At 48.5% G+C, this 27041-nt stretch overlaps 1 protein-coding gene, 1 long non-coding RNA gene and 1 pseudogene across 9 annotated transcripts in view; 2 read left to right on the top strand and 1 right to left on the bottom strand.

Annotated features, from left to right (window-relative positions):
• Positions 1-3439: 3439 nt before the first annotated feature.
• LOC118894302 lies at positions 3440-16717 on the bottom strand. The gene is made up of 3 exons (XR_005019696.1): positions 16534-16717; positions 8246-8251; positions 3440-3450 (listed from the first exon to the last, which is right to left on the bottom strand). It is a non-coding gene; the product is annotated as an uncharacterized LOC118894302 (long non-coding RNA).
• The window catches only part of ESYT3 (extended synaptotagmin 3), a 49629-nt gene continuing 29145 nt past the window's right edge, over positions 6558-27041 (top strand). For 4 of the 8 annotated variants that reach the window (XM_036850398.1, XM_036850401.1, XM_036850402.1 and 1 more), the window contains exons 1-2: positions 6558-7602; positions 26002-26043. In XM_036850398.1, coding sequence (XP_036706293.1) covers positions 7276-7602; positions 26002-26043 — 369 coding nt within the window. In that variant the 5' untranslated portion in view covers positions 6558-7275. The remainder of the gene's footprint in view (positions 7603-26001; positions 26044-27041) is intronic. The other 4 variants (XR_005019695.1, XM_036850397.1, XM_036850399.1 and 1 more) reach the window with 1 other exon arrangement.
• Positions 15017-16466, top strand: LOC118894301 (annotated as a pseudogene).

A 27041-nucleotide genomic window follows, 5' to 3' on the forward strand; every position in this document is an offset into this window, starting at 1 on the left:
TCTGGGCCTGGGTTCCATCATCTGAAAAACAGGCTCATATGAGTATTTACCGCTATTGTCGTGAGGATTAAATGAGTCAGTGCATTCAAAGAGCTTAGAATGCTGTGTCTGGCATATACAGAGAATGTTCTCGATACTTCATAGCTGCTGTTCTTGGCACTACCAGCATTATTTTCGTAGTAGTAGCAGCACTGCTACTAAGTGGGTATGTGTTATCCGCATCTGAGGTTCCCCTGACCTGCTCCGAGAACGCCAGGGAAGCCGGGCCAGTGTCCCCCTTGTCCACCAGGTGGCACCATCGCAGAGCAGATGGGTCTCTTTCCAGCCTCACGGGATTTGTACCGGAAGGCTGCCGGCTCAGCTCCCCCGTAGGAGTCCTAGGGTATCAAAAGTCAGACCCCTCTACCGCCTGCCCCAGCTCTCACCCTGCCCTCTGGGACTTCCTGCCCTCTAGAAGGCCTGCTTGTATGCAGCTTAAAGTACACCCTGGGGACCCTGGGTCTGGAGTGTAGCAAGTTCACCGTACATTTGGCAAATGGTTCACACAGGTCCAGGCTGGAGGACCCTCTTAGGAACTGTTAGATGAAACTCTCTGGGTCTAAACACCCACCACCTTGGGAGACCCCAAGTCCCTGGCCTCTGTGGGACACGATCCTCTATCGTAGGTGTCACCCAGGCAGGAACATGAGGAGCAATCTCCCAGAGAGTAACAGGAGTATAACTGACAACAGATCCCAGATCAAAGAAACACAAACCGTGTGTGAAACAGAATAATTGGTTTCTGACAACACTGTGTGGGACAAGATGCTAGATAGAGATTCTCTGCTGAAAACTAGGACTGCTGTCTGAGGTCAGGGGAGTGCTTTTGCCTGCTTCTAGTCACAGGAAGAAGAAGCTCAAAATTATATCAGGTCCCTGAAGAGTAGAGTGGAGTACGTTAGTAAAAAATATATATTAGCTAGCCAGTCAAGCCAGAAGAATAAAATTAGAACATAAGCTTCCCAAGGCAAGAGTTTTGTCTGTTTTATTCATTGCTTTATCTTCTGTGTTCTATGCAATGTCTGACACTTAGAAGACCCTCAGTGAATACTTACTGAATGAGTGAATGAAAGAGCCAAAGATGAAGGTAGAATTAAACACCAGATTGGAGGATCTAGGCCTGTTTTTGGAAAATGAGAGGAAATCAATTTTTCACAGGTTACAAGATAAAGGAAAGGATATTGGGCAAAAATCAAATAAAAATACTAATATCAAAGCTTTCAGATCATGTTTCCACACTAAAAAAATCCACTAATGGATTATAAGTACAGTCAGAATTTGAATTATTGACAGATATTAAATGATTATCTACCACAACAGGTATAAACAACTAATATATACCAGCAGCCTACTCTTTTCAATTGAGGAATGATAGTTGCAGGTTTCCTTCATAATAGTAGGGCCTAAAGAAACATTACCAACACACTTAAGGCAGATCTAATAATTCTAAAATATGTATATATGCTTCTGGAAAGATAAAACTTTTTTGTAATCAAAAAAACTTATTCCGCACGTGACAACATTCATGGATTTCAGTCAGGTGCTGTTAGTGGGAAGTAGAAGTGGGAGACAAGTGTCAATAGAATAAGGGGCTGGGGGTCTTGGACACTCTTCCTGGAGATGGGAAGAGGCCATCCACACAATAGGCTGGACGCTGGTGAATTCAAACAAGAGATCAAGAAAGCCTCACTGCAGTGGTCACTGTACCATACTTCTTTTGCTAAAAGTAAGTCCTATTCTCACATTTCCTGGCATTTTTCATTTCATAATTTGAGTGGCAGATCTCATGTCTACTTTTACTTTTGCAGAAAAAAACCTGAGAACTTTGTTTTCTGCTGGCCTCATTTAAAATGCATTTACCATCTGCAGAGTAACATACTCTGAATGATGAGCTACCTGGAAAACTACTTTGGGTTCTGACTTTTTTTTCCGATTTTTTTCTGATTTTTTTTTTTTTTTTTGGCCTTGTCTGGCTCCAACAATTCTAGTGGTTGTTTCCTCCCCCACCTACTGCTACCACTTTAATGAGCATATGGATGTTATTTTGATCTCTTTGTTTTATAACCAACTATAAAATAATTTCCATATTTAATACAGACCTCATAGAGATTTTGTGGGAGTGATACTGGAGAGCTTTTGAGTTTATATTATCCTCATTTTGGAGGAAAGAAAGAAAAAAAAGAACCACAATCAAAACTAACTCTGCTTATATGTCTTTGTACAAATAGAGAAAGAGAAGTGAGGAAAGATATAAACTAAACAGAAGCATTGATCCCACATGGAGTGCATGATTTTAAACTTCTTTATATACCTTTGTATTATTTGTTAAAGCAAGCATGAATTACTTTTATAATTTCCTGAACGTGAATAAACTAAATTTGACAAACAAATGGGAAACATTATGGTGTTTCCTAAAAAAATTAAACATGGAAATACCACATGATTCAGCAATTCCACTTCTCGGTATGTACCCCAAAGAATTGAAATCAGGGCCTCAAACAGATATTTGTACACCAAAGTTCATACCAGCATTATTCATAAAAAGCAAAAGGTGGAAACAACCCAAGTGTCTATCAGTGGAGGAGAGGATAAACAAAATGTGGTATATACATACAGTGGAATGTTATTCAGCCTTAAAAAGGAAGGAAATTCTGACACATGATACAACATGAATGAACCTTGAAGACATTGTGTTAAGGGAAATAAGTCGGTCATAAAAAGATAAATATTCCACTTATATGAGGTATGAAGAACAGTCAAGTTCATAGAGACAAAAAATAAAATGGTGGGTGCCAGAGGCTGGAGGTAGGGGAGAACAGGGAGTTATTGTTTAATGGGCACAGAGTTTCAGTTTGGGATGATGAAAAAGTTACGGAAATGGATGGTGTGATAGTTGCATAATGATGTGAATGTACTTAATACCACTGAACTGCGCACTCAAAATGGCTAAGACATTAAATATCATGTGTATTTTATCACAATAAAATTTTTCTTAATTATACAGGGACTTCCCTGGTGGTCCAGTGGTTAAGACTCCGTGCTTCCACTGCAGGGGGCACGGGTTCAATCCCTGGTTGCGGAACTAAGATCCCAAATTCCGCGTGTAGCTCGGCCCAAAAAAAAAAAAAAAGAAAGAAAAAAAATTATACAGATAATACACAAAAACATTCTTGCTATAATAAGTCAAACAATACAGACAAAACTAAAGTCTTTCTTGACAACTTTCCTATCCGGATACACATTGGGTCTTACTTAATCCTCATCACCAGCCCATGGTTTAAGTATTACTACAATCTCCATTTTACAGATGAAGAAACTGCCCTGCAGAGAAGTGAAGGACCTTCCCTGGAGTCAGAAAGTCCTCCAGTCTAGATTAAACTCAGGCAAATGAATTACAGACTGTGCTCTTGCCTCTCTCTTTGTGTCAAACTCTGGCTGGGAACTGAGGACATAAAATCTATCGGACACAGCCACTGCCCTCATGGAATTCTCAGGCTGATGGAGAGGGTAGACAAAATTACTCCAGCCCTACGTGCAAATATAACAGTTAAACTAATGACATCTACAGAGCAGAGGCTCTTTATCTTTCTGTTCCAAGAGAGATGCTTTTACTAGATATTATTTCTTTTAAAGATGAAGTTGTATGGGCTTCCCTGGTGGTGCAGTGGTTAAGAACCCACCTGCCAATGCAGGGGACACAGGTTCAAGCCCTGGTCCGGGAAGATCCCACATGCAGTGTAGCAACTAAGCCCGTGTGCCACAACTACTGAGCCTGCGCTCTAGAGCCCCATGAGCCGCAACTACTGAGCCCACATGCCACAACTACTGATGCCCGCATGCCTAGAGCCCGTGCTCTGCAACAAGAGAAGCCACCACCATGAGAAGCCCACTCACTGCAACGAAGAGTAGCCCCCTCTCACCACAACTAGAGAAAACCCACGCACAGCAGTGAAGACCCAATGCAACCAAAAATAAATAAACAGATAAATTTTTTTTAAAAAGATGAAGTTGTATGTAGACTTTTTGTCTTTCTTAAAAGTTGGGTCTCAACTCAGATGGCACCTCCTCAGAGAGCCCTTTCCAAATTACTTGGGTTAAAACAGCCCTCTGCCCCTTGCCAGTCACTATCTCTCATGCAACTGATTGCCTTTCCTCACACCATTTCCCCTTACCTGCTATTTTCTGTTCTTTATTCGCTTGTTTGTTGTCTGTGTTCCCCACTAGAATGGCAGCTCTGTGAGAGCAGGGATCTTGTCCATTCTGTTTACACTGAATCTCCTGTGGCTAGAACAGTGCCTGGCTCTTAGTCAGTGGCTGTATTAGTTTCCAAGGGCTGCCATATCAAAGTACCACAAACTGGGTGGCTTAAAAGAACAGAAATTTATTCTTTCACTGTCCTGGAGACTAGCAGTCTGAAATCAAGGTGTTGGCATGACCAAGCTCTCTCCGAAGGCTCTCGGGAAGAATCCTTCCTTGTCTCTTCCTAGCACTGGTGGTTGCCAGCAATCTTTGGCCCTTGGTTTTGTACTGCATCACTCCAGTTTCTGCTTCTTTCTTCACATGGCCTTCCTCCCTTTGTATATCTCCTCTGTGTCTCTGTTGCCAAATCTCTCTCTTTATCAGGACACCAGTCGTTGGATGTAGGACCCACCCTAAGCCAGAATGATCGCATCTTAACTTGATTACATCTACCGAGACTCTATTTCCAAATAAGATCCCATTCACAGGTACCAGGGGTTAGGACTTCAACATATTTTTTTTGCGGGGGGGGACACAATTCAACCCACAATAGCAGTCAGTAAATATACTGAACAAATAAGCTAGCGTTCTCTGGAAAAGTGGTATAATATGATGAATTCTCAAATGGGTTCAGGCAAAGGGTCTGGAAGGCATCATTTCCCCCAGGTTTTGCTATGATCAAACAGAACATAAAATGTCTTTTGCTGGCTGTCGTAACAAAAGTAGCATGTCCAGGTCAAGGAAAATAATGGCTTCAATATTCTAGGCACAGATTTGACCTCAGGTGGGATATCGAGTTTTAGATGCCATATTCTCAATGTTCTTATATATTTAATTTATGAGAGTAACGTAATGACATTATAAATAAATTTAGAAAAGAGAGAAAAGAAAATCAACCATAATTCCACTTCCCTAATGTACCTTAGAGGAAATTTATGTGGGGATCATTCCGGTTAGAGGGAACAGCAAGTACACAAGGCTTGAGGCATAAATGAGCTTGGTGTGTTCAAGGAGCAGAGAAGGCAGTGCGGCTGGGGTAGCCACGTCCCACCGGGTGTTCCAGGTCTCATTCTGGACACCAGCTCCCAAATCAACAACCTTCCTTCTCTGGTAATCCTCCCCAAACACACTAACCCAGGAGGGGGCTGTGGTGTAGACCTGGTGTGTGTTAAGAGGGAAGGGGGTAATAGATACAGTTGGGTCCTCTCTCCAAGGCATTTGGAATTGGGAAGGATAAGGGTCAAGCAGTCTCTCTGTGAAGCTCTGTGACCCTGGAAGCTGTGAGGAAGGTGCTGTGTTCTCCACTTCAGCCAAAGGCAAAGGAGGCAGGTCAGCGAAGAGAGCAGCAGGGATGCTGAGCCAAGTCCAGCCAGTTAACTTCTGGGTCCATCCATCATGGGAGTCAGCTGCATTCCTGCCTCAGGTTCCAGGGGCCTTCCCTAGAATCCCTATCATACATTCTCTTCCTTTAGCTCAAGCTGACCTGGGTCAACCACTAGAGCAGTGTTTTGAGAACGGAGTTCTGTGGTCAAATAATTTGGGAAACAGTGGGTTAAATCAAATATAACAGCTTTTTATCTGCAGGACTTCTCAGAGCCTTTAATAGGATTAGGTACATTCAAAAAGGAACTCTCCAGAAAGGAACTCGAGTGAGATGCATTTCCTACATTGACTTCCTAGGTTACGCTGGGAAATGTAGTGTAACAGGATGTTAAGCTGGGAGGTTTCAGCTTCTGTTTTGGCCAGTCCTGGAAGACCAAGAACAACAGAGGAGGGTCCAGCTATTCTGACCACTAGGAACACACGTGTTGCTGAAAAAACTCATCACAGCCAGTAATTTTATCCAGGAAAGAGGAAGGAAAAAGCCAGAAAGACAGACAGAGAGATACCTGAAGGACAGAGGAAAAGAGAATTCAGATACATTGTGCTTGCTGTCCATTGGGTCTGGTCCTTCAATAAAACTACTGAAAGAGTGTAGAATAATTCCAAATCATTTGTCAACTCCAAAATCACATTCCAGTAATCGACGTGCCCACTCAGGTGAGCCGCCTAAAATGTATGTCATCCACAAGACTTTCACCTGCTCTGATCATTCAGAAAGGATTAGGTAGAAACCTTGGGCTTCACAACTGGCCGCCAAGCACCCCAGGGCTTGCTCATTATTTCTCTTGTTAGTCACCGTCGCTTGCCGTACTGGGCGCCCCAAATGAGGAGGACTGGCCCGGCCCGGGAAACTCCCGATCTGACTGATGCAGAGAATGATGTTCCAAACTGACACCCAGCACAGAGGGTGGGAGTGCAGGGTAGAGAGTGCTGTGGGGCAGAGGAAGGACCCTGAGCTCGACCAGGTGGGGCGGGGTGCTAGGTCTAAGCTTTATAGATGCAAGAGGAGGGGGCAGCGATACAGGGCTCTAAGGTCCACCCAGGGAGCTCAGACACAGGGCCGGGCCCACCCTGGGCTGGGAGGCCCTCGAATGCCCAGGTAAGAGCCAACTACACTCGTCTACATATTGCAGACTGGGTGTAGGAAACAGGTTTTAGGTGATGTTTATCCATGACAAGCCATTTGTCCACATGCCTCTGTGAGTCATCAACTGCCTGGGGTAGGACCTGGGTGTGGCAGCTGCAACCTCTTCGGACGCCTGCGCGGGACATTGGGTCTGAAGGCTGCCTCAACCCCAGGTTTCTTTTTACACCTCCGCGGCGCCAGCTGAGCAGCCTGGCCCCGCCCCCTTCCGCCTGGGCCCGCCCCCGGGGGCGGAGACATCCGGACCTGCGGGCTGGGCGAGGAGGGGAGCGCCGCGGCGGCGCAGCGCATTCCCAGTTTAGAACTAGGAGTTCGGGGCGCGGAAACTGCGCGGGCGAGTCAGCCAGGGCAGGTGCGGCGCGGCGCGGCGGTCCGGTCCTCCCCCTTGGAGGACAGATGTGCCTGGGCGTCGCGGCTCGCGGACCTGACCTCAGGTGAAGCTCTCGGAAAGGGCGGACGGAGACGAAGAGATGCCAGCGGAGGAGCCCTGCGCCCCCGGCGCCCCTGGTGCCCGGGGGACCGAGTGCGCGCCGGGCCCCGAGCCGTGCCTGTCCAGCCAGCTGCTGCCCGAGCTCTACACCTTCGCGGCGCGCGTGCTGTTCTACCTGACGCCCGTCTATCTAGCCGGCTACCTGGGGATCAGCTTCACCTGGCTGCTGCTCGGCGCCCTGGGGTGGATGTGGTGGCGCAGGAACCGCCGCGGGAAGCTCGGGCGCCTGGCGGCCGCCTTCGAATTCCTAAACAACGAACGCCAGTTCATCAGCCGCGAGCTGCGGGGCCAGCACCTGCCCGCCTGGGTGAGCCGGGCCGAGCCGGGCGGGGGTCGGAGGTGGGGCGGATGCCCTTGAAGGTTCGGAAGGAACCTGCGGTCTTCCGGGGAGCTGGGGCGCGCAGACCCGAGGGAGGGAGGGAGCCTGGAGACCCGCACACCTGGTCCCCCGCGGATCGCGGCGCACAGACCCTGGGGGCGGTGGCCATGTCCCTCGCCGCGGCGCCCCTCGGCCTCATTGCCACTTCTGGTCCGGCTGTGCTGGCAGCAGGAACCTGGGTTTCACCTGAGGGCCCAGAACCTGGGAGAAAAATCACGGGCGGGCCACACCCAGGAGAAAAACAAGGGCGTCTGGGACTCTGTAAAGTTAACTCGTGAGGGAAGCAGAAGACACTTCTTCCACCCGCCTGTTGATTGAAAGAAGAAACGCAGGGCACAGCACTGACAAATACAGCTGTGACAGAAACTGCAGACTGGTTGCCTTTGGCAGAGGCCCGGTCAGAGGGAGGGGCTAGAGATGGGAGTGCCGGGATGGGGCTGCCAGGGGGGAGAGGAGAGGCCGGCGGCCGCCGCGCTGGCTCAGGGGCTTCTCCCGCTCCCTCGCCTGGTAGAGATGTTCAGACGCACCGAGACACACCCACACACACACTCACACTCTACAGCTACAAAACCATCTCCTGGTGTGGAATGGCCTGGACTATGGCTTCTCAAAGGCTTCTGGGTCCTGGGAATCGCCTGGCCCACTTAATAGAAGCAAGTTTTAGGCCTCACCTCACAACCCCCAGGTGGGACTAAGGAACCTCAGTGAGTCTTATGAGTTTGGGAAACAACTGCAAGAGGGGCATTCAGTCTAAGACTTGGTCTGCAGCAGACCCCCTTCTCTGGGTGATGAACTGGTATTGGTTGTCTCTGATTTCTTCCAGAAACATTCAGGCACACAGGGAGAGGTGTCCAGAGGCCACCAGACCCCTCATTTCCTCTGGCTTGAGGCCTGTACTCTAAAATCCAGCCAGGCTATAGGTTCCTCACACTTGCCCAAGACAGTAGCATCTGAAGTGGGTTGAGAAGATATTAGAAAGGCCTATTTATATTTATTTTATGTTAAAAGAGAAATTAAGCCTTATTGCATTAGTTTTCCAGGGTTGCCATAAAGTACTATGGAGTGGGTGGCTTAACAGAAATTTATCAAGATCAAGGTGTCAGCAGGGTTGGTTTCTTCTGAGGCCTCTCCTTGGCTTGTAGTTGGCTATCTTCCCCTGTGTCTTCACATGGTCTTCCCTCTGTACTTACCTCTGTCTAAATTGCCTCTTCTTATAAGGTCATCAGTCAGGTTAGATTAGGGCCCACCCTAATGGCCTCATTTTAACTTAATCACCTCTATAAAGACCCTATTTCTAAATACAGTCACATTCTAAGGGACTAGGGGTTAGGACTTCAACATATAAATTTTGGGAGACACAATTTAGCCCATGATACTAATATATGGATTGACAGTAAAGCTTTGTAAAGAGGTTTACATATATATTGGGTAGCAGCCATGGAGACGGTGTTTGGGGCCTGTCTCGCCCAGACCTTGGTTTTCTTGCATGAAAGGGGATTGATGGCTTGTGATCGTGGAAAATGTGGACCCAGAGAGCAGGCTTGGACCTGTTCACACTCCTTGTTCACTGTTGAGGGAGCCCAGGCTGCCTGTCAGACCTCTGTCGTGACCCCATGGCAGCCTCAGCCCACGAGGGTGGGCCCGTGATACCAAGTGACAGCCCTTTCTTTCTGCCCCTCCCAGTGTTAGGGAGGCCTCCAGACACTTAGCTGTATGCAAAGGCAACGTTTCTGAAATTGGGGTAAGAATCAGATCCTGTAAGAGCCTTGACACCCCCAATCCCCCAACACCCTCCACCCACAAATGCCATAGAAACCGTTCTGGCTCCTCTTGGGGGAGGGGTCCCCAGAACTACGTGGACATAGCCAACAGGGAGCTCAGACTGATGGATGAGACACAACACAAGACAGTATCTCCTGGTTCTCACCCCATAAACCACACCCCAGGCCTGACCCAGCTGGGTGCAGGGACACACAGAGGAAGGCGATGGTGTCTCACCTCCCAAGAGGGCAGTCTGGGGCGGGAGGCAGATGCGTAACAGGTAGTTGCCATAGAGGTCTCAGGGAAGCTGGAAACAGGAGTCTGAACAGGGTCCAGTCCAGGGTCAAAGGCCTGGAGGGAAGGATACCCTACCTGGTTTCCACATCAGATTGTCCCCAGACCACAGCCTCCTGCCTCCTTGGCAGGGTCCTGGGAAGGGCCTGGCCTCCGCCTATGTTCTCCAGACCCTTCTGGCAGGCTTGGCTGGCCAGTTTGCAGGGCCAGGGCCTGGATAACCTTTTGGATTGAGGCAGTGGTACCGCAAAGGGCAGTCCAAGCAGGTGGCAGCTTGCGAGCGCAGCATGGAGGCGCTGTGTGGCCGGTATCTGGCGGGGTGCTGTGTGGTTTGGCCTGGCAGGCGTGTGCGGTGTAGGCTGAGGGACGGGGCCAAATTGAGGCAGGTCTGATGGAGGCTGGGGCTGATTCTGAAGGCTGAAAGGAGTCTGGGCAAGGTTTTGGAAAGGCCCTGGAACAAGCAGCATGCAGGGAGGAGTGAAGCTGGAGGAAAGAGACCAGTTGAGAAAGTGATTTGAGCCAAGATGGTCATAGTGGAGACTAAGAGCTGAGGGTGAGAGCTGTACGGAGTGGGACTCCAGGTGCTTGGCGGCCTCTAGAGTGCAGGGAGGGAGGGATCAGGGTCTTCTGCTTTCTGATTTGGGGAGCTGGGTGCCCATTCCTGGGACTGGGAATCCAGAATGTGAAGCAGGTCTGGGGAAGTTGGTTGTCTGTGTGAACACCTGTGAAGAGCACGCACATAGATGTAAGTGTGGGCTTTTGGACCCGCCTCGTGAAGGTTTCCAAGCCCAAGGATGATGTGGAAAATCTGGAACCTACTTGTTTGAATATCCTTCTTCTGGCCTCTCCCTGCCTCCTGAGGACACGCACTGTTTATGAAGACAGAGAGACGTGGCTCCCGTGTGGTAGGGACAGAGTGACCCTTGTCCACAATTTCAGAGCACGGTGTCTCTATCGTACACGTGGACCTTTCAGCACACCTTCTTCCTGTTTTGAGAACTGGTGTTCTTGCATGAATGGGGATTGATGGCATCTGACCTCCTTTGAGAAGTATTTTTACTAATTAACAGATGGCAAACCAGTAGTCAGGGGGTTGAAGAAAAGGTCTTGAGGGCCTCGCAGCCGTGCAAGTCATCACCCAGCACCCAGTGAGTGAGGGTGGATCCCAGCCCCCTGCTGCTTGCCCGGCTGTGTGTGCACCTTGCTCTAATTTGCACCAAGTCCCTGTGAGGGGACGGAGGCCAAGGCCAGGCTGAGCCAGAGCCCAGAGGCCATCGCTCTCCCCTGCCAGGCCACGGCGGTCCGTTCTCAATGGAGCTGTTCTTTCCAGCCCCATTAGACTCCTTCTCAACACTTGGCTCCAAGCTGCTGCCTCCAGGTGATCAGAGAGGTTGCTTTCCCTCACTGGGTCTCATTGTCCCCACCTGTAAAAACCTGTTAAAGGAGGTTGTCTCTGGTCCAACGTCAGAGGGACCTGCTCCGCCTCTGGTTCCGTTCCATGGAACACACAGCTCAGGAAAGGATTCTTCTGCTTTGGAAGGGGTCACGGGTGAAGATGCTGGGGAGCCCCTTGGCTTGTGGACGTGGCCCGGCCACATGGAGAGAAGGCAGTTCATCTTCTGAACGGGGGAGCGGCTGCCGCCTGCTGTTTGCATGTGAATGCTCCTCCCACTCAGTTTTGTTTTTTTTTTTAAGAACAAGTTCTCTGCTGTCTCTTTTTTTTTTTTTAATTTATTTATTTATTTTTATTTTTGGCTGTGTTGGGTCTTCGTTTCTGTGCGAGGGCTTTCTCTAGTTGTGGCGAGCGGGGGCCACTCTTCATCGCGGTGCGCGGGCCTCTCACTATCGCGGCCTCTCTTGTTGCGGAGCACAGGCTCCAGACGCGCAGGCTCAGTAATTGTGGCTCACGGGCCTAGTTGCTCCGCGGCATGTGGGATCTTCCCAGACCAGGGGTCGAACCTGTGTCCCCTGCATTGGCAGGCAGATTCTCAACCACTGCGCCACCAGGGAAGCCCCACCACTCAGTTTTTAGACGTATTTTTCAAGAAATAAGGAGCCTCTTCGATCAGCCCATCTTGCCAGGGCTGGGGGCCGTGGAGAGCACAGTGACAAAACTGGAGCCCTTGATCCCACAGAGCTGGTGACACCCCAGCTCCACCACTCACCCAGCTGTCGGCCTCGAAGGCTCAGTTTCTATACGCGTTTGCGATGAGTTGAGTCTGAAAAGCTGCTTGTTCGAAGCCTGGCACGAGTACGTGCTCGGGGGGCTGTCACTGTATCCTCCTCAATTTCCCAGGCCTCCTAACTCTCCCTTTTTCTAATATGAAACTCATTACCAAGTGGCCCAGCAGCAAACATGGCTCCAGGGATGGACGGCTGCCGGGGGCAGCGTCTGTCAGAGACTCCAGCCTGGCCCTCAGCCCTTCCTGGGGTTCCATTCATGGAATTCCAGCTCTAGCGCTCCAGAAACTTCCCGTCTGGTCTTCAGAGTCAGTCCTTCATGCTCTGGGCTCCTCAAGACCCTTCCTGGGGTAACTTTTGCTGCTTGGTGCCTCCCCGCCCCCGAGGCCTGGGCCCTGGCTGGAGCTCCGAAGGCTGCCTCCTGCATCTGTGCACGATCTGCCCTTCCCTGCCCCATGTTTATGGGTTGCTCGTCGAGCCCGAGACAGCAGGCAGAGCTGGCCCCTCTGTGGGAATGTCCCCAGTGACTTCGGGGGAGCCACTGGGAGGTGTGAGCCGCGCCCCGATGACCCGTGAAGGCCACCACCCAGCGACACAGAGGAGCAGGGGACTGGGGCCTTGCCTTCTCTTCTGCCTGCTCCTCCCACCCCGCCATTCAGAGTTACTTCTCCTGGAGGAGTCCCAAGGATTTTTAAATCTCAGGAAACCTAGAGCTCATAGCCCAGAAGTGTCCCCATGTGCTGGAGGAAAGTGCTTCCCCACTCCCCCTCCTCTATGGCAAATAGCGAAGAGACAGTTAAGATGTTTTCTGCCCCAGTGGGAACTATTAAAGGGACCAAGCCCCGTTCTCTTTACACACCCTGTCACTTCAAGTCAAGGGGATGAGACTTGAGTCCCTCGGGCCACACTGGGAGTCAGGGCTCAGCTCCGGTGTACCCTCTCTCTGTAGGAGGCCAGGCGGGACTGAGAAGTCCCATCCCAGTGTGCCCGGGGTCACTAGTCCTTGAAATGCTCACAGTGAAAAGCCAAGGAACTCCTCCAGGACATGGGGTGTTTCAAGACTCCAGATTCACCCACTCCATTCTTTTGCCCATACTGTGTTTACTTTTTAAAGTAACTGGTTAAAGATCTCATTTTTCCGGTTATAAAAGTGCAAATATTCCCATGTTAGAAAATTTGGAAATGATCTACAAGTAAATATTAGAGTAAGCATTTACATTCCTGCCACCTGGAGATACACTCTATGTCTGGGTGCACTTCCTTAGTATGAAAGGTCTACGAAAAGTTTTTTGAAAACTTGTACCTTTGAAAAATTTTTTGTTTTTATGTCCTTAACATTGTCTTACAAACATTCTTCAAAAACATTCTTAAGGATTATGATATCCTTAATACAAATAGACCAGAAGTTGCCTGACCATTTCTCTAACATCACTATTTTGGTTATGTCCCAGTTTGCCCTGTTTCTGTGGCGGGCCGAGGTGGGTGGTGTTTCCTCTCTCTGTCTGGAATTTCTCCCTTGATCTGTCAGTCTGACTCCCTTGACTCCTCCTTCAAGTCCAAGCTCAGGCACCCGCACTGGGACCCTTCTCTCACACCCACTCCACTTCCCGTGTTGATTTGCACTTACCTATTTTTATGTCCAACTTTTCCTCCAGATCAAATGTTCTTTTCAGGTGTGTTTCTTGTTCCTCTCTGTACACTCAGCTCCTCGCTCAGTGCCCAGTTCATATAGGCATTCAATAAAAATCTGTGGGGCTTCCGTGGTGGCGCAGTAGTTAAGAATCTGCCTGCCAATGCGGGGGACACGGGTTTGAGCCCTGGTCCAGGAAGATCCCACATGCCGTGGAGCAACTAAGCCCGTGCGCCACGACTACTGAGCCTGCACTCTAGAGCCCACGAGCCACAACTACTGAGCCCACGTGCTGCATCTGCTGAAGCCCGCGTGCTTAGAGCCCATGCTCTGCAACAAGGGAAACCACCGCAATGAGAAGCCCGCGCACCGCAACGTAGAGTAGTAGCCCCTGCTCACCGCAACTAGAGAAAGCCCGCACGCAGCAACGAAGACCCAACACAGCCAAAAATAACAAATAAATAAAAATAAAATAAATTTATAAAAAGAAAAAATCTGTGGCATGAATGCCGCAGTGAACATCTGCAATGTAAATCTCAGTCCCTGTTTCTCCAGTTCTTTACACAGATTACACATTAAACCGACCCGTCAAAACTTAAGGACTTTAAAGATCCTCATTCCCACCTCACCTTGGCCTTAATCAGCCTGGAGGAGGAGGAGGAGGAGAAGGAGGAGGAGGAAGAGGAGGAGGAGGAGGAGGAGGATGGTTGGCCTTTTACTAGTTTTATAAGTAAGAGGATAAATTTTTTACCCTCCAGGCTGTACCAGGCCTAACTGGATCACTGAACTCTCTGGCGACTTAGGATTACACTCAGGTCTCCTCGAAACGACTCTGCTGGTAGCTCAGGGCAGTCCTTCTCTGCTCCGAGCCCGTATTCCTCAGCAAGGGTGACAGGCTCCTGGCACCCGCATTCTCCTCACCGATGACTCTCTTTGGAGTATTATCTGCTCTGTCATCCTGCTGGGTCCAGCCGACTTAGGCCAGTTCGCAGGCTGGGTGTGCTGTTAAGGAATCTATGGATTCTAGAACAGTGCTAGACAGAATTCCAAGCTGGCAAAGCAGTTGTTTCCCTTAAGGCACTTTTAGCAGGGTGATGTTAAGCAGAAGAGTTGGGCAGATTTAAAAGCAGTTTTCATGGTTAAATGTTTACCTCCCAAGAGCAGAGGAAAAAAAGGGATGAAAGTCAGTGCTTCATCAGGAGAAAAGCGAATGAAATGAGGGGCCGTTTTCTGGTAGAGGAGAAACCACTGCAGAGGCACCCGCAGAGCAGGGCCTTTCTCAGGAGGACGACAGCCCAGCGTGGCCTCCTTGTGTCCCATCCCCATCCCTGTAGGACACCCGGAAAAGGGTCTCCTCTCTTCTTTGCGGGTGGGGAGGGGGTCGACAACATCAGTGGAGTCAGCAGGAGTGCGTGTGTAAGAATGCCCGTTGGGCTTTTTTGCAACGGGTTTGCCGCCAAGACACAGGTGTCATGAAAACCACCGCTAAACCTAAGCAAAAATGGGAAAGGAGAAGACCCACATCAACATCGTTGTCACTGGACACGTAGATTCAGAGAAGTCTACCACTACTGGCCATCTCATCTACAAACGTGGTGGCATCGACAGGAGAACCATTGAAAAGTTCGAGAAGGAGGCTGCTGAGATGGGAAAGGGCTCCTTCAAGTATGCCTGGGTCTTGGACAAACTGAAAGCTGAACGCGAGCGTGGTATCACCACTGATATCTCCCTATGGAAATTCGAGACCAGCAAGTACTATGTGACCATCACTGATGCCCCAGGACACAGAGACTTCATCAAAAACATGATTACAGGCACATCCCAGGCTGACTGTGCTGTCCTGATTGTTGCTGCTGGCGTTGGTGGATTTGAAGCAGGTATTTCCAAGAATGGGCAGACCCGTGAGCGTGCCCTTCTGGCCTGCACTCTGGGTGTGAAACAACTCATTGTTGGAGTTAACAAAATGGATTCCACTGGGCCACCCTACAGCCGGAAGAGATATGAGGAAATTGTTAAGGAAGTCAGCACCTGCATTAAGAAACTTGGCTACAACCCCGACACAGTAGCATTTGTGCCAATTTCTGGCTGGACTGGTGACAACATGCTGGAGCCCAGTGCTAACATGCCGTGGTTCAAGGGATGGAAAGTCACCCGAAAAGATGGCAATGCCAGTGGAACCACACTGCTTGAAGCTCTGGATTGCATCCTCCTACCAACTCGCCCAACTGACAAGCCCTTGCGTTTGCCCCTCCAGGATGTCTACAAAATTGGTGGTATTGGCACTGTCCCTGTGGGTCGAGTGGAGACTGGTGTTCTCAAACCTGGCCTGGTGGTCACCTTTGCTCCAGTCAACGTGACAACTGAAGTGAAGTCTGTTGAAATGCACCATGAAGCTTTGAGTGAAGCCCTCCCTGGGGACAATGTGGGCTTCAGTGTCAAGAACGTGTCTGTCAAAGATGTTCATCGTGGCAATGTGGCTGATGACAGCAAAAATGACCCACCGATGGAAGCAGCTGGCTTCACAGCTCAGGTGATTATCTTGACCCATCCAGGCCAAATCAGTGCTGGATGTGCACCTGTCTGGATTGTCACACAGCTCACATTGCTTGCAAGTTTGCTGAGCTGAAGGAGAAGATTGATCGTCATTCTGGGAAAAAGCTGGAAGATGATGGTCCCAAATTCTTGAAATCTGGTGATGCTGCCATCGTTGATATGGTTCCTGGCAAACCCATGTGTGTTGAGAGCTTCTCTGACTGTCCTCGTCTGGGCCTTTTTGCTGTTCGTGACATGAGACAGATGGCTGCTGTGGGTGTCATCAAAGCAGTGGACAAGAAGGCAGCTGGAGCTGGCAAGGTCACCAAGTCTGTCCAGAAAGCTCAGAAGGCTAAATGAATGTTATCCCCAATACCTGCCACCCCGGTCTTAATCAGAGGTGGAAGAACGGCCCCAGAACTGTTGTCCCAATTGGCCATTTAAGTTTAATAGCAAAAGACTGGTTAATGATAACAATGCATCGTAAAACCTTCAGAAGGAAAGGAGAATGTTTTGTGGACCATTTGTTTTGTGTGTGGCAGTTTTAAGTTATTAGTTTTTAAAATCAGTACTTTTTAATGGAAACAACTTGACCAAAAATCTGTCACAGAATTTGAGACCCATTAAAAAAGTTTAATGAGAAAAAAAAAAGAATGCCCTTTGGGGGACTTCCCTGGTGGTCCAGTGGTTAAGACTCCACGCTTCCAGTGCAGGAGGTGCGGGTTCGATCCCAGGTCGGGGAGCTAAGATCCCACATGCCTCATGGTCAAAAAACCAAAACATAAAACAGAAGCAGTATTGTAACAAATTCAATAAAGACTTCAAAAATGGTCCACATCAAAAAAAAATCTTTAAAAAAAAAAAAGTCCTTTGGAGCAGAGACGTGAGGCTTTCTTTTTTTTTTTTTCCTAGCAAAGAGGGTGTGTACCTGGGTCTTTGTACATGTGTACATGTGATTCTGTGGATGTGTCTGTAGTTGTGCGTGTGTGTGTGTCTATGTGTGTACATGTGTCTTTGTGTGTCTGTGTATATCTTGGTGTGTCTGTCTGCACGTGTGTGTGCACCCACCTCTGTATGTCTGTGTGTCTCTCTGTGTCCGTACACACCTGCTTCCACGGGAGGAGCCACCGTCCCTGTGCGAGGGAGCGAGCAGGATTCACCTAGTGACAGGCAAGCTCTGTAAGTGAAGCTCTCCAATCCCCCTGCCTGCTGAGAGGGTCTGGTGGCCAGAAGCTGCTGTCCAGGCCTCTCACACCCCAGCCCATCTGTGGACCCCACCCCCCAAAGGGATACAGCTGTCACTCTGGCTCCATTTCCTCAACTGCTGTGGAATCATTTTTCCTAAAGAGTTTAAGAAATAAAGCACGTGACCACCTAAAGGGAAGCACCGATGTGGGCCATTTTGGTGGTCTCTGCTAGTCTGGAATTCTTAGACTCGGTCTGATTTCCAGTCTTTCTCTCCTCTCTAAGCTGTCATTACCACCACTCTCTTGACAATGTCTAAAAACGCCGTCATTAAATTATTAGCCCACTTTGCCTGGAAGGCTTTGGCCCAAGGGCACTAAAAGCAGCATGACTGTGTTAGTTTAGGGAGGCCTTAGATGCAGGCTGAGGCCCCTGCTTGTTGAAACTTCCCCGAGGGCTCCTGCAGGAGGAATAGCAAGCATCTGAGATCCTGGTGACTTGACCACGGCCCGACAACTTTCGAATTTTCCAGGCCTGCTTTGGGGAAATGCTCATACCTGTACTACGTCAGTCAGAAGAGTGTTCGTGTTTCTATGGAGACGAAACTTCAAGAGCTCTGTCTCCATTTAGAAGTAGATTTTTGTCCATTATCTCCGTGATTGTAGATGCTATGGGCATCACAGGAATGAGCAGCTTCATTCCTCTCAGTCCGGAGAAACCTGAGGCTGCAGGAAGGGAGTGAGGACACCTAGGGGCAAGGGCAGTGCCTCAAGCTAGGCAGAATTGTGATATTGTGTTTTTCACCTGTTAGCTTTTGCCTCCCTTTGCTCTTTGTGGTCCAAAAGATTTGTCAAAGAATTGAGGGCCATAGGCTGCTGGTAGGAATTTGATGTTCTCCTAGGAGTGACAGCTGGAAACACAGGCTGTGACTCTCTAGCCCTGGTCAGGAACCCCAGGGAGCGGAAAAGCCACCTAGTTCCAGGGCTGGAACAGGTCCTCTAGCCTGGGGGGCCCTGTGTGCTCGTGCTTCCACATCGTCCACCGCCAGGATCAGGACGAGCTGGCGAGCTTGTGAAAGATGCAAGTTTCCAGGCCCCAAGCAGGAATCCACATTTTCACCAGCTCTCCAGGTGGTGTTTTTATACAGAAAAGTTTGAGAATCGCTCAAACTCAGAGTCTAGCCCTTTGCGTTGCCTGGTGGTGTGAGCGTCTCTCTTCCTAGCTGGTCCCAAAGACACCCGGCTACCCCCAGCCTCATGGGAACTGGTACAAAAGTGACTTTAGGACTCAGTCTGAGAGTGAGCCATGTGGCTTCTTTTTCTGCCTTCCCTTTGTTTACCTGGCAAGGGAAAGCCACAGACAGAGGCTCTGACTGGGCCGCTTTGCCCCACCTCACTGTGGAGCTCCTGCATTGGGCAGAGTTTCCCGTGGTGCCTCATGGGCATTGGGCCCAGCCTATCTGTGGCTCATTATCTGGGGGCACAGATCTCTCAGCCAATCAGCGGAGGCCAGAGAAACAAGAATCTACGGGGTCCTTCCCCCTCCACCTCAACCACTTTCGCTGTGTTATCCTCTTCTCATCTTCCGTTCCGCCTTCTCAGTGGTCTCCCAAAGTGCAGAGCAGCAGGCACTAGGAGACCCAGGGGATTTGCCGGGCTTTGGGTCAGAAATGGACACACAGCCCACGTGATCTTGTTCTTGGCATGTACCTGAGGTCAGAAGTGTCAGTGTTAGTACCTCTGACGTCTGTACAACTTCCATCAAGAATCACCATTTCTGGAGCATTTACTCTGAGTCAGGAAGGGTACTGAGCACCTTACATGCATTGTTTTATTTAGTTTTCTCAGGAACTCTGTGAAGTTGGTAGTATTGTACCCATCTTGTGGTTGAGAAAACTGAGGTTTAAAGCGATGGAATTTTAAATGCAAAAGGGATAGGTTAGAAAAACACTGAGAAATGGACTTCAAATGTTGACATTTCAGATGGCTTAAGCTTAGGGAGGGGAAACAGATGAGAAAAAGATTTGAAGGCTGGGCTCAGGTGAGAAAATCTGAGTTCTGGTCGCCTGATTGATCTTGGCAAGTGCTAGTCTCTGAGCCTCTCCTCATATGTAAAACGGGGATAATTGCATCTTTGCTGTTCACTTTATACAGCATGAGGAGGATCAAATGAAAGTGTCTGTGCAACCCTTAGCTAGAAAGCATGGCCTACCGGTGAAGGCTCAGGTCCCATGAGGGCAGTCCTCTGTCCAATTAGACTTTCTGTAAGAGAGGAAAACAGTGGTATGTAATGTTTTCTTAAGAGGAGTGAGTGGTGGAGTGGAAAAGCACAGACAGACCTAGATCTGGGTCACAGCTGTAGCACTCCACAGCTGGTGATTCTAAGTAACCTCTCAGCCTTAGTTTCCTTATCTGGAAAATGGGTCTAATAAGGGATTAAGATGAGTATTAAACAACATGAGATAACATGAACTCAAAAAGGCTGAAAGTAGGATGAAAAAAATACAACTGGGTAACTTTGAAGCAAAAGATAGCTGTAGTAGCAATTTTCATCTTAGACAAGATAGACTGTAACTCGGATATATCTTTAAGACAAAGAAAGATGTTATATGCTCATAAAAGGAGCCATAATTAAGAAATAATCATCATGGCCATATATGTACTGCATAATATAAACCTGAAATACAAACCAACAGCTAATAGAACTGCATAGAGAAGTAGATAAATCAGCAGTTTGGCTTGAAATTTTTCATATATTCCTCTTTGAACATGGAAAATCAAGTAGACAAAAAGTAAGCAAGGAGAAAGACTATTAAAAGGAAATGATTAATAACTTGATCATACATGGAACAACCATAGAAATTAATCATGTACCAGGCCACCAAGGAATTATCACTATATTCCAGTGAATTGCCATCCTACAGATTGTTCAGATCATAAAGAAATTAAATTAGGAAACAAAAATAGGTATAGATATCTCGTGCATCTAGATATTTTAAAATATTACTATTGTAAAAAATCATTGTTTAAGAGGAAGTCATAATGGAAATTACAAAAACTGAGAGCTGAATAATGATGGAAAAACTGTTAAAAATTGTAAGGGAATTTATAACTTTGAATTTATCATGAAACAAGAAAAACTGAAAATAAATGATTCAACTCTAAAACTCATAGAGTTGACCCTAAGAACATAAAAGAACAACAGATTTAGATCAAAGAAATAAGAAGGAAGGAAGGAAATGATAAATATAGGGATAAAAATGAACAGAAAAATGTTCAAATAAAGGTAAAGGGGAAAGAAACTTATTAACAACTGAAGTCCATTCTCTCAAAAGATTAATATAATAGGCAAAACTTTGTCAAGCTTGATCATGAAAAAATAGAAAAAGATGAAAATAAAATATAGAATGAAAAAAGGTAGAAATAACTACAGATATAACAGATTAAAATAATAAAATATTGTAAATGACTATATATCAAGACATTTGGAAACCTGGATGAGCTAGATACATTTCTAGGAAAATACAAATGCCAAGATTACCAGACTAAGATCAGTGAATACACCATCACCTTGAATACACCATTAACCTCTAAAGAGAGACATGGTAATTTACCACCCCCAAAAGTCTCAGGCTAAGATGGTTTCAGAGGTAAGATAGACTAAATTCCATCGATCAGATAATTCCTATATTTACAAGTTGTTTCAGAAAATAGGAGGATGAGGATAGCTGTCCCACTCATTTTACAATTTATCATAAAATCTTTATACCAAAACCAGATAGGAATTGTACAAGAACAAAAGCTGTAGGTATCACTTTGGATCATTAGTATATAAAGCCTAAATGAAATATCAGGCCAGCTAAATATTTCAAGTAGGGTTTATCCCAGGAACTAGAGATGGTTCTGTTTTAGAAAGAAATATCAGTTAAGTTGACCACATTAATGGATGAAAGGAAAAAAAATAACATGATTATCTCAATAGATATGAGAAAGTATTGAATATAGTTCAGTACCCATTTGTAATGAGAGCTCTTGGAAATTTAGGAATTGAAAAGAACTTCCTCAGTCTGATAGAGGCTGTCCTCCAAAATCTATAGCAAAATTTGTGCTTAATGGAGAAACTTTCTTTTGTGGTCAGGCACCAGACAGAGCAGCTTGCTATCACCAGTGTGCCTGCATAGTACCAGAGGACTGGCCAAGAGAAACAAGTAAGGATAAGGATGGGGAGCGGAAAGAAAAAAACTGTTATTATTTGGAGATTATAAATGTATGTAAGTTACCTATGAGAATTAACAAACAATTAGAACTAGTAACAAATTTCAACAAAAATTGCCCAGAAAATGAAATACCATTTTTAATAACTATAAAACCCACAAAGTAATCTAACAAAAAATGTACAGGACTTTGGTAGAAAAAAGGTTATGATCCTAAATGTGAATACAATCAAATGTGAATAAATAAAGGGAAATATTCTGTTCATGGATGCAAAATGTAGTAAAGAGATCAGTCCTCCCACAAATTAATCTATATATTCAGGAATACAACAATCAAAATCTCAGGAGGATTTTGGCGGGGAGACAGACTGACAAGATGATTCTAAAATTCATATGGAAGTATAAATACCTACTATTATCTAAATCAGTTTGAAAAAGCAGAAAGAGGGGAATCACCCTACCCAGATCATATTGTGAAGCCATAGAGATTAAAACAGTGTGGTACTGATGCAGAAACAGGCAAACAGACCATGGAGGTCAATGCCAAGTCCTGAAACACACCAAAGTACACATGGGAAGCTGTTGTGTGAGGGAAGTAGCTTCACTAGTTAGGAGGAAACATGGGCTTCTTTCTTTTCCTCCCTCCCTCCCTCCCTTCCTTCCTTTTTTGTATGTCATTATAAAATTGCCTTAGTGAAAATAGAACTACCATACGACCCAGGAATCCCACTACTGGGCATATACCCTGAGAAAATCATAATTCAAAAAGAGTCATGTACCACAATGTTCATTGCAGCTCTGTTTACAATAGCCAGGACATGGAAGCAACCTAAGTGTCCATCGACAGATGAATGGATAAAGAAGATGTGGCACATATATACAATGGAATATTACTCAGCCATAAAAAGAAACGAAATTGAGTTATTTGTAGTGAGGTGGATGGACCTAGAGTCTGTCATACAGAGTGAAGTAAGTCAGAAAGAGAAAATCAAATACCATATGCTAACACATATATATGGAATCTAAAAAAAAGAAAAAGGTTCTGAAGAACCTAGGGGCAGGACAGGAATAAAGACGCAGACATAGAGAATGGACTTGAGGCCATGGGGAGGGGGAAGGGTAAGCTGGGACAAAGTGAGAGTGGCATGGACATATATACAGTACCAAATGTAAAATAGCTAGTGGGAAGCAGCCGCATAGCACAGGGAGATCAGCTCGGTCCTTTGTGACCACCTAGAGGGGTGGGATAGGGAGGGTGGGAGGGAGACACAAGAGGGAGGGGATATGGGGATATATGTATACATATAGCTGATTCACTTTGTTATACAGCAGAAACTAACACAAAATTGTAAAGCAATTATACTCCGATAAAGATGTTAAAAAAAAATTGCCTTAGTGAGAGTGTGGAGAGAAATTATACGCCTATCTCACCTGCTATAAAAAAATTCCAGACAGATTTTAAATGCAAAAGCTAAAACACAAAACCAGTAGATAAAAACATAGAATAACTCTGAGAATTTGGAGTAGGGAAAGGTCCGGATTATAATGGGCGAACAGACTCATCTGTCTTCATGGAATTGAGGAAGCACTGGGTGTGAGCAGTTGCTCCGTGAATGGCAGCCTGTCTCATTTCCTTCCCTGGTCCAGAGCTTAATCAGGGGCAGTCACAAAGGAGGTGGCCCGGCTCTTGTGTTGGCTCCCTGGGGAGGGATGACATGGCTGAGATTCGGACCCAGGGAGGCCCTACAGGTGCCTGAGGCAGAATAAGGTGTCTTGATGGTCTCTTATTTTCTTTGTCTGAATCGCTGCTCTGGTCAGGGGTTCAGACTCACTCTCTGGGGGAATCTCTTGGACAGGAGCCTCAAATACAGGCATGGGTGGCCAGGAGAGACCATGACACCGTCCTCAGAGTGGGCCCTGGGCATTCCATTGCTGTCCTCAATGTCAGGGTGAGTGTGGGTCACTCTAATGCAGGGTTGGGCAGGTCATTGGTACCTCACATCAACCCTGACTGAACTTCAGGATCACGCCAGGAACTTGTTAAAAATAAATTGGAAGGCCCCGCCCAGGTACACCCTGATTCAGTAGACGTGAGGCAGTGCAGGAATCTTCGTCTGACTAGATCCCAAGTTTGGGCAAAGGTTGGACCCACCAAGCTGGATCACCTTTCCAGGGTTCAGCAGATCAGAGCTTCTCAGCTTCCAGGGGTGAGAATCACCTGGACGGGGGTGCAGGACGTTGGAAGGGGTATGCACATAGGGTGTGCGGGGACGGGATGGGAAGTGCAGTGTTAGGACGGAAGGAAGGGTGTGAGGGGTCCAGCCAGTAGGCTTGGGCACAAGAGGAGCGGAGGCACCAGTGACAGCCCCACTATAACCAAACTCTCCCCTTTGTGGGGGTCCCCCTCCGCCTGCCTTGGTGCTGATCCTGTACTGGAATAGCCTGTTAATTGCATGCTTCCTTCACCAGCCTGAGAGCTCCTTGAGGACAAGAACCTTGCATTCGATCATTCCTGCATTCATTCATTCCACAAATAGTTATTAAGACATTCATACGCCAGGGACAGGCGCTAACAGGAAGCACGGCTGAGTCAGCCACCAGAGCTTGGGGTCTGGTAAGGAGGCAGGCGGAAGCCCCAGCGGCTCTAATAGGTGTGTTGAAAGCTGTGATGGAGAAGCAGCAACACACGCTAGGGACACCTAGCCCCAGCTTGAGCGATCTGGAAAGGCTGCTTGGAAGAAGGGACGTCTAAGAGGGCGGTGAATGGAGCAATCAACGGGGAAGAAAGAGGTCTGTTTCAGACCCACGTGCAGGAGCTTTTACTTTAGTGCTGGGCAGTGAGTGTAACGGAGCAATGGAAGGGTCTCACGCTACACTTGGCTGGTGCCCAGCATGCGACCTGACCCAGGGCGGCTGCACGGCATGTGTGGTGAGCTGGCCGGGCTGACCCTGGCTCCTGCCCCCCTACTCCCCCCACGATTCCCTTCTGTTCCTGGGCTGGGCTGGCTCCCCTTCTGGGAACCAGGCAGTAATTTTCTGGCAGCACCTGGGAATATTAGACACTTCTCCAAGTTGGTATGGGCCACTGCCCAGAGGTGGGGAAACTGAGGCTGGGAGAATGGCGTGATGTCCCAGGAGTCTCAGAAACGCTGAGCTCCTCTGAACTGTCAAGGCTGTTAAAAACTGCTCCTGAGAGAATGAAATCTCTCTCCGTCTCCTCCTGGGCGAGCGGCCTAGGCCTAGGTCTGCGTTTGGGTCCTCGGGGCATCCCCGGAACTAGCTCAGGGCCTGGCACTTGGCAGGTGTGTGAACTGCATGGACGCGTTTACTCAGTCCCTGGACAGCGCGCCTTCCGAGCCCCCAGGTGGGAAGGGCAGGCCCTTTCTCCACCTTCGGAGGTCCCAGGCCCACCGTGAATCTGATCCGGAGTCGGCCTCGTCCTCCGGGGACTTGCGGCAGGGTGACAGTGATGGCCGCCCCTTCCGTTTTACTGACCCGTGCTCTGTGCCAGGCACCCATACACTCTTACTCTGTCCATCCCAGAAACCCTGGTGGTGGTGCAGGGGGCCCTCGTCGGGGCTGGGTAGTGCACTCAGTAGACATATTCCGAGACGGAGACTTGTGGGGAGGGGTTCAGCACCCTCAGAATCAGGTTACGCGACGGTTAGGCGACAGGATTGTCAATTCCCCTCAGGGACCTCCCCCCCACCCACCCACCCAAGGGATGTGGCAGGGCTCACCCAGCAGGCCCTGGAGGGAGCTGTGCTGTGACCATAGGATCTGGCCCAGGGGCCTCCCTGCCGGGGACGTGGGGGGGCTTGGGGGGGCCCCTGAGAGCCGAGGAGGGGCACGTCCACTCCCCAGTTGCCCCTGGAAACAACACGGTGCCCTTTTTGGCCTTTTATATTGGCACCAGTTACCTCTGGAGTCAGCACAATCACAATATATTAAGTGAAAAAAAGCAGCCTGCAAAAAAGCCCTGTGACCTCAATTTCTGTGAAAACTACACATACTTGTTTCTGGAAAAGACTGGAAGGAAACGCATCAACCTGGTAATGACAGTTATCACCGGGTGGCATTCTCTCATAAAATATTTTCCCTTTCATTTAGCTGTATTTTCTAATTTTTTCTACAGGGGCTATGATTACTTGTGTCATTAAAGAGAGTAAGGGGGACAAAATCTGCAAGAAGCAAACTCGGGCGTCACCCTGGGGAAGGCCCGGGTTGGGGTTCTGTACTTCCACTGGAAAGGCGGGCTAGGGGCGAGGGGAGGGCGGAGGGGCGCCGCAGAACTGCCCCTCTGTGCCTTCTGAGCCAGGAGCTGGCGGCCGAGGCCAGGTCAGTGTCAGGCCGCACGTGGGCGCCTTCGGGCTGGCTGCCCCCCGCCTGATGCACTCCTCCTGAGGGCGGGCCGGCTTCCAGTTCCCAGGGTAGGTCGGTGCAGCTCTGTGCTGGGGAGTGGGAACCCGCCTGGTCCCGCAGGGCGGGCCGGTCTCAAGTCTAACTTCCCCTCGGGGCTTCTGTTCCCTAGATCCACTTCCCGGACGTGGAGCGGGTCGAGTGGGCCAACAAGGTAAGGCCAGGGCCTGGGGGCAGCGGCCTCACTCCAGGCTTCGTCCTCCCCCGCAGCCCTGGCTGAGTCACCCGAAGCCTGGACGGGGCGGTCCTGGTGGGAGCCCCGCCCGGGGAGGAGCAGGGGTGGCCCTTAGTCGCTGGGGTGGGGGCCTTCTGCCTGTCGCTTGCTCTTCCCACCCTCCGGGTTCTTCTCATCACCAATGACTTTCTTTTCTAAAAAGAAAATATTTTTTATTGTGAAATTAATGCATGGCCACAGCAGAAAACTTAAAAGTACAGAGAAGCACAGAGCAAAATGCAGGCCTCCAGTGGCCCACCAGGCCGAGATCAGCGCATGCTGGGGAGAGGAAGACAGTGATTCGGGATTTGACAGCAGCTCCTAATCACCCAAGCATCCTGGTGATTAGGGAACCAGGGTTTCGCCTGGTTCCCAGACCGGATCTGGCAGCACTGGCTGTGCAACCTCTAGCAGGTTGCCTAATGTCTCAGAGCTGGTTCCCTCCTTTATGCGATGGGAATAATGATGGTCCCTGCCTCATGGGGTTGTTGTGAGTATTAATGAGGTAATTAAAACACCACAATGCCTGGCTCATCGAGGCCTGAGAGGGATAGGGGCGTTAAACCCTGAAACCGCACTTCCTTTAGGCTCCTCTGGTTAGGGTTTGTAAAGGGGGAGCTGCATCTTTAAACTAAGGCCCAAGTCACAGAGATGGAAGAGGCCTTTGCCCCAAACAGAACATATGGGCTGCTCTCCCGCCACCCACTCCCCCTCCCTGCTCCTTACCACTCTCTGCTCACCATCTTCTGCCGCCAGGTTCCATCTCTCCACCACGTTCCCTCTCCCCAGGTCCTACACTTGGTTCCCAGCACCGTGAGTCATCCTGCTGCAGAAATCAGCTACAGGCAGCCTTTCCCAATTGCTAGAAAAAAAATTAAATCCACAGGAAACAATTTAAATTTCTCTTCTGTGGCTTTTTTTCTTTTCTTTTCTTCTTA

The sequence above is a fragment of the Balaenoptera musculus genome, chromosome 4, assembly GCF_009873245.2.
Source record: "Balaenoptera musculus isolate JJ_BM4_2016_0621 chromosome 4, mBalMus1.pri.v3, whole genome shotgun sequence".
In the NCBI taxonomy this organism is placed as follows: domain Eukaryota; kingdom Metazoa; phylum Chordata; class Mammalia; order Artiodactyla; family Balaenopteridae; genus Balaenoptera; species Balaenoptera musculus.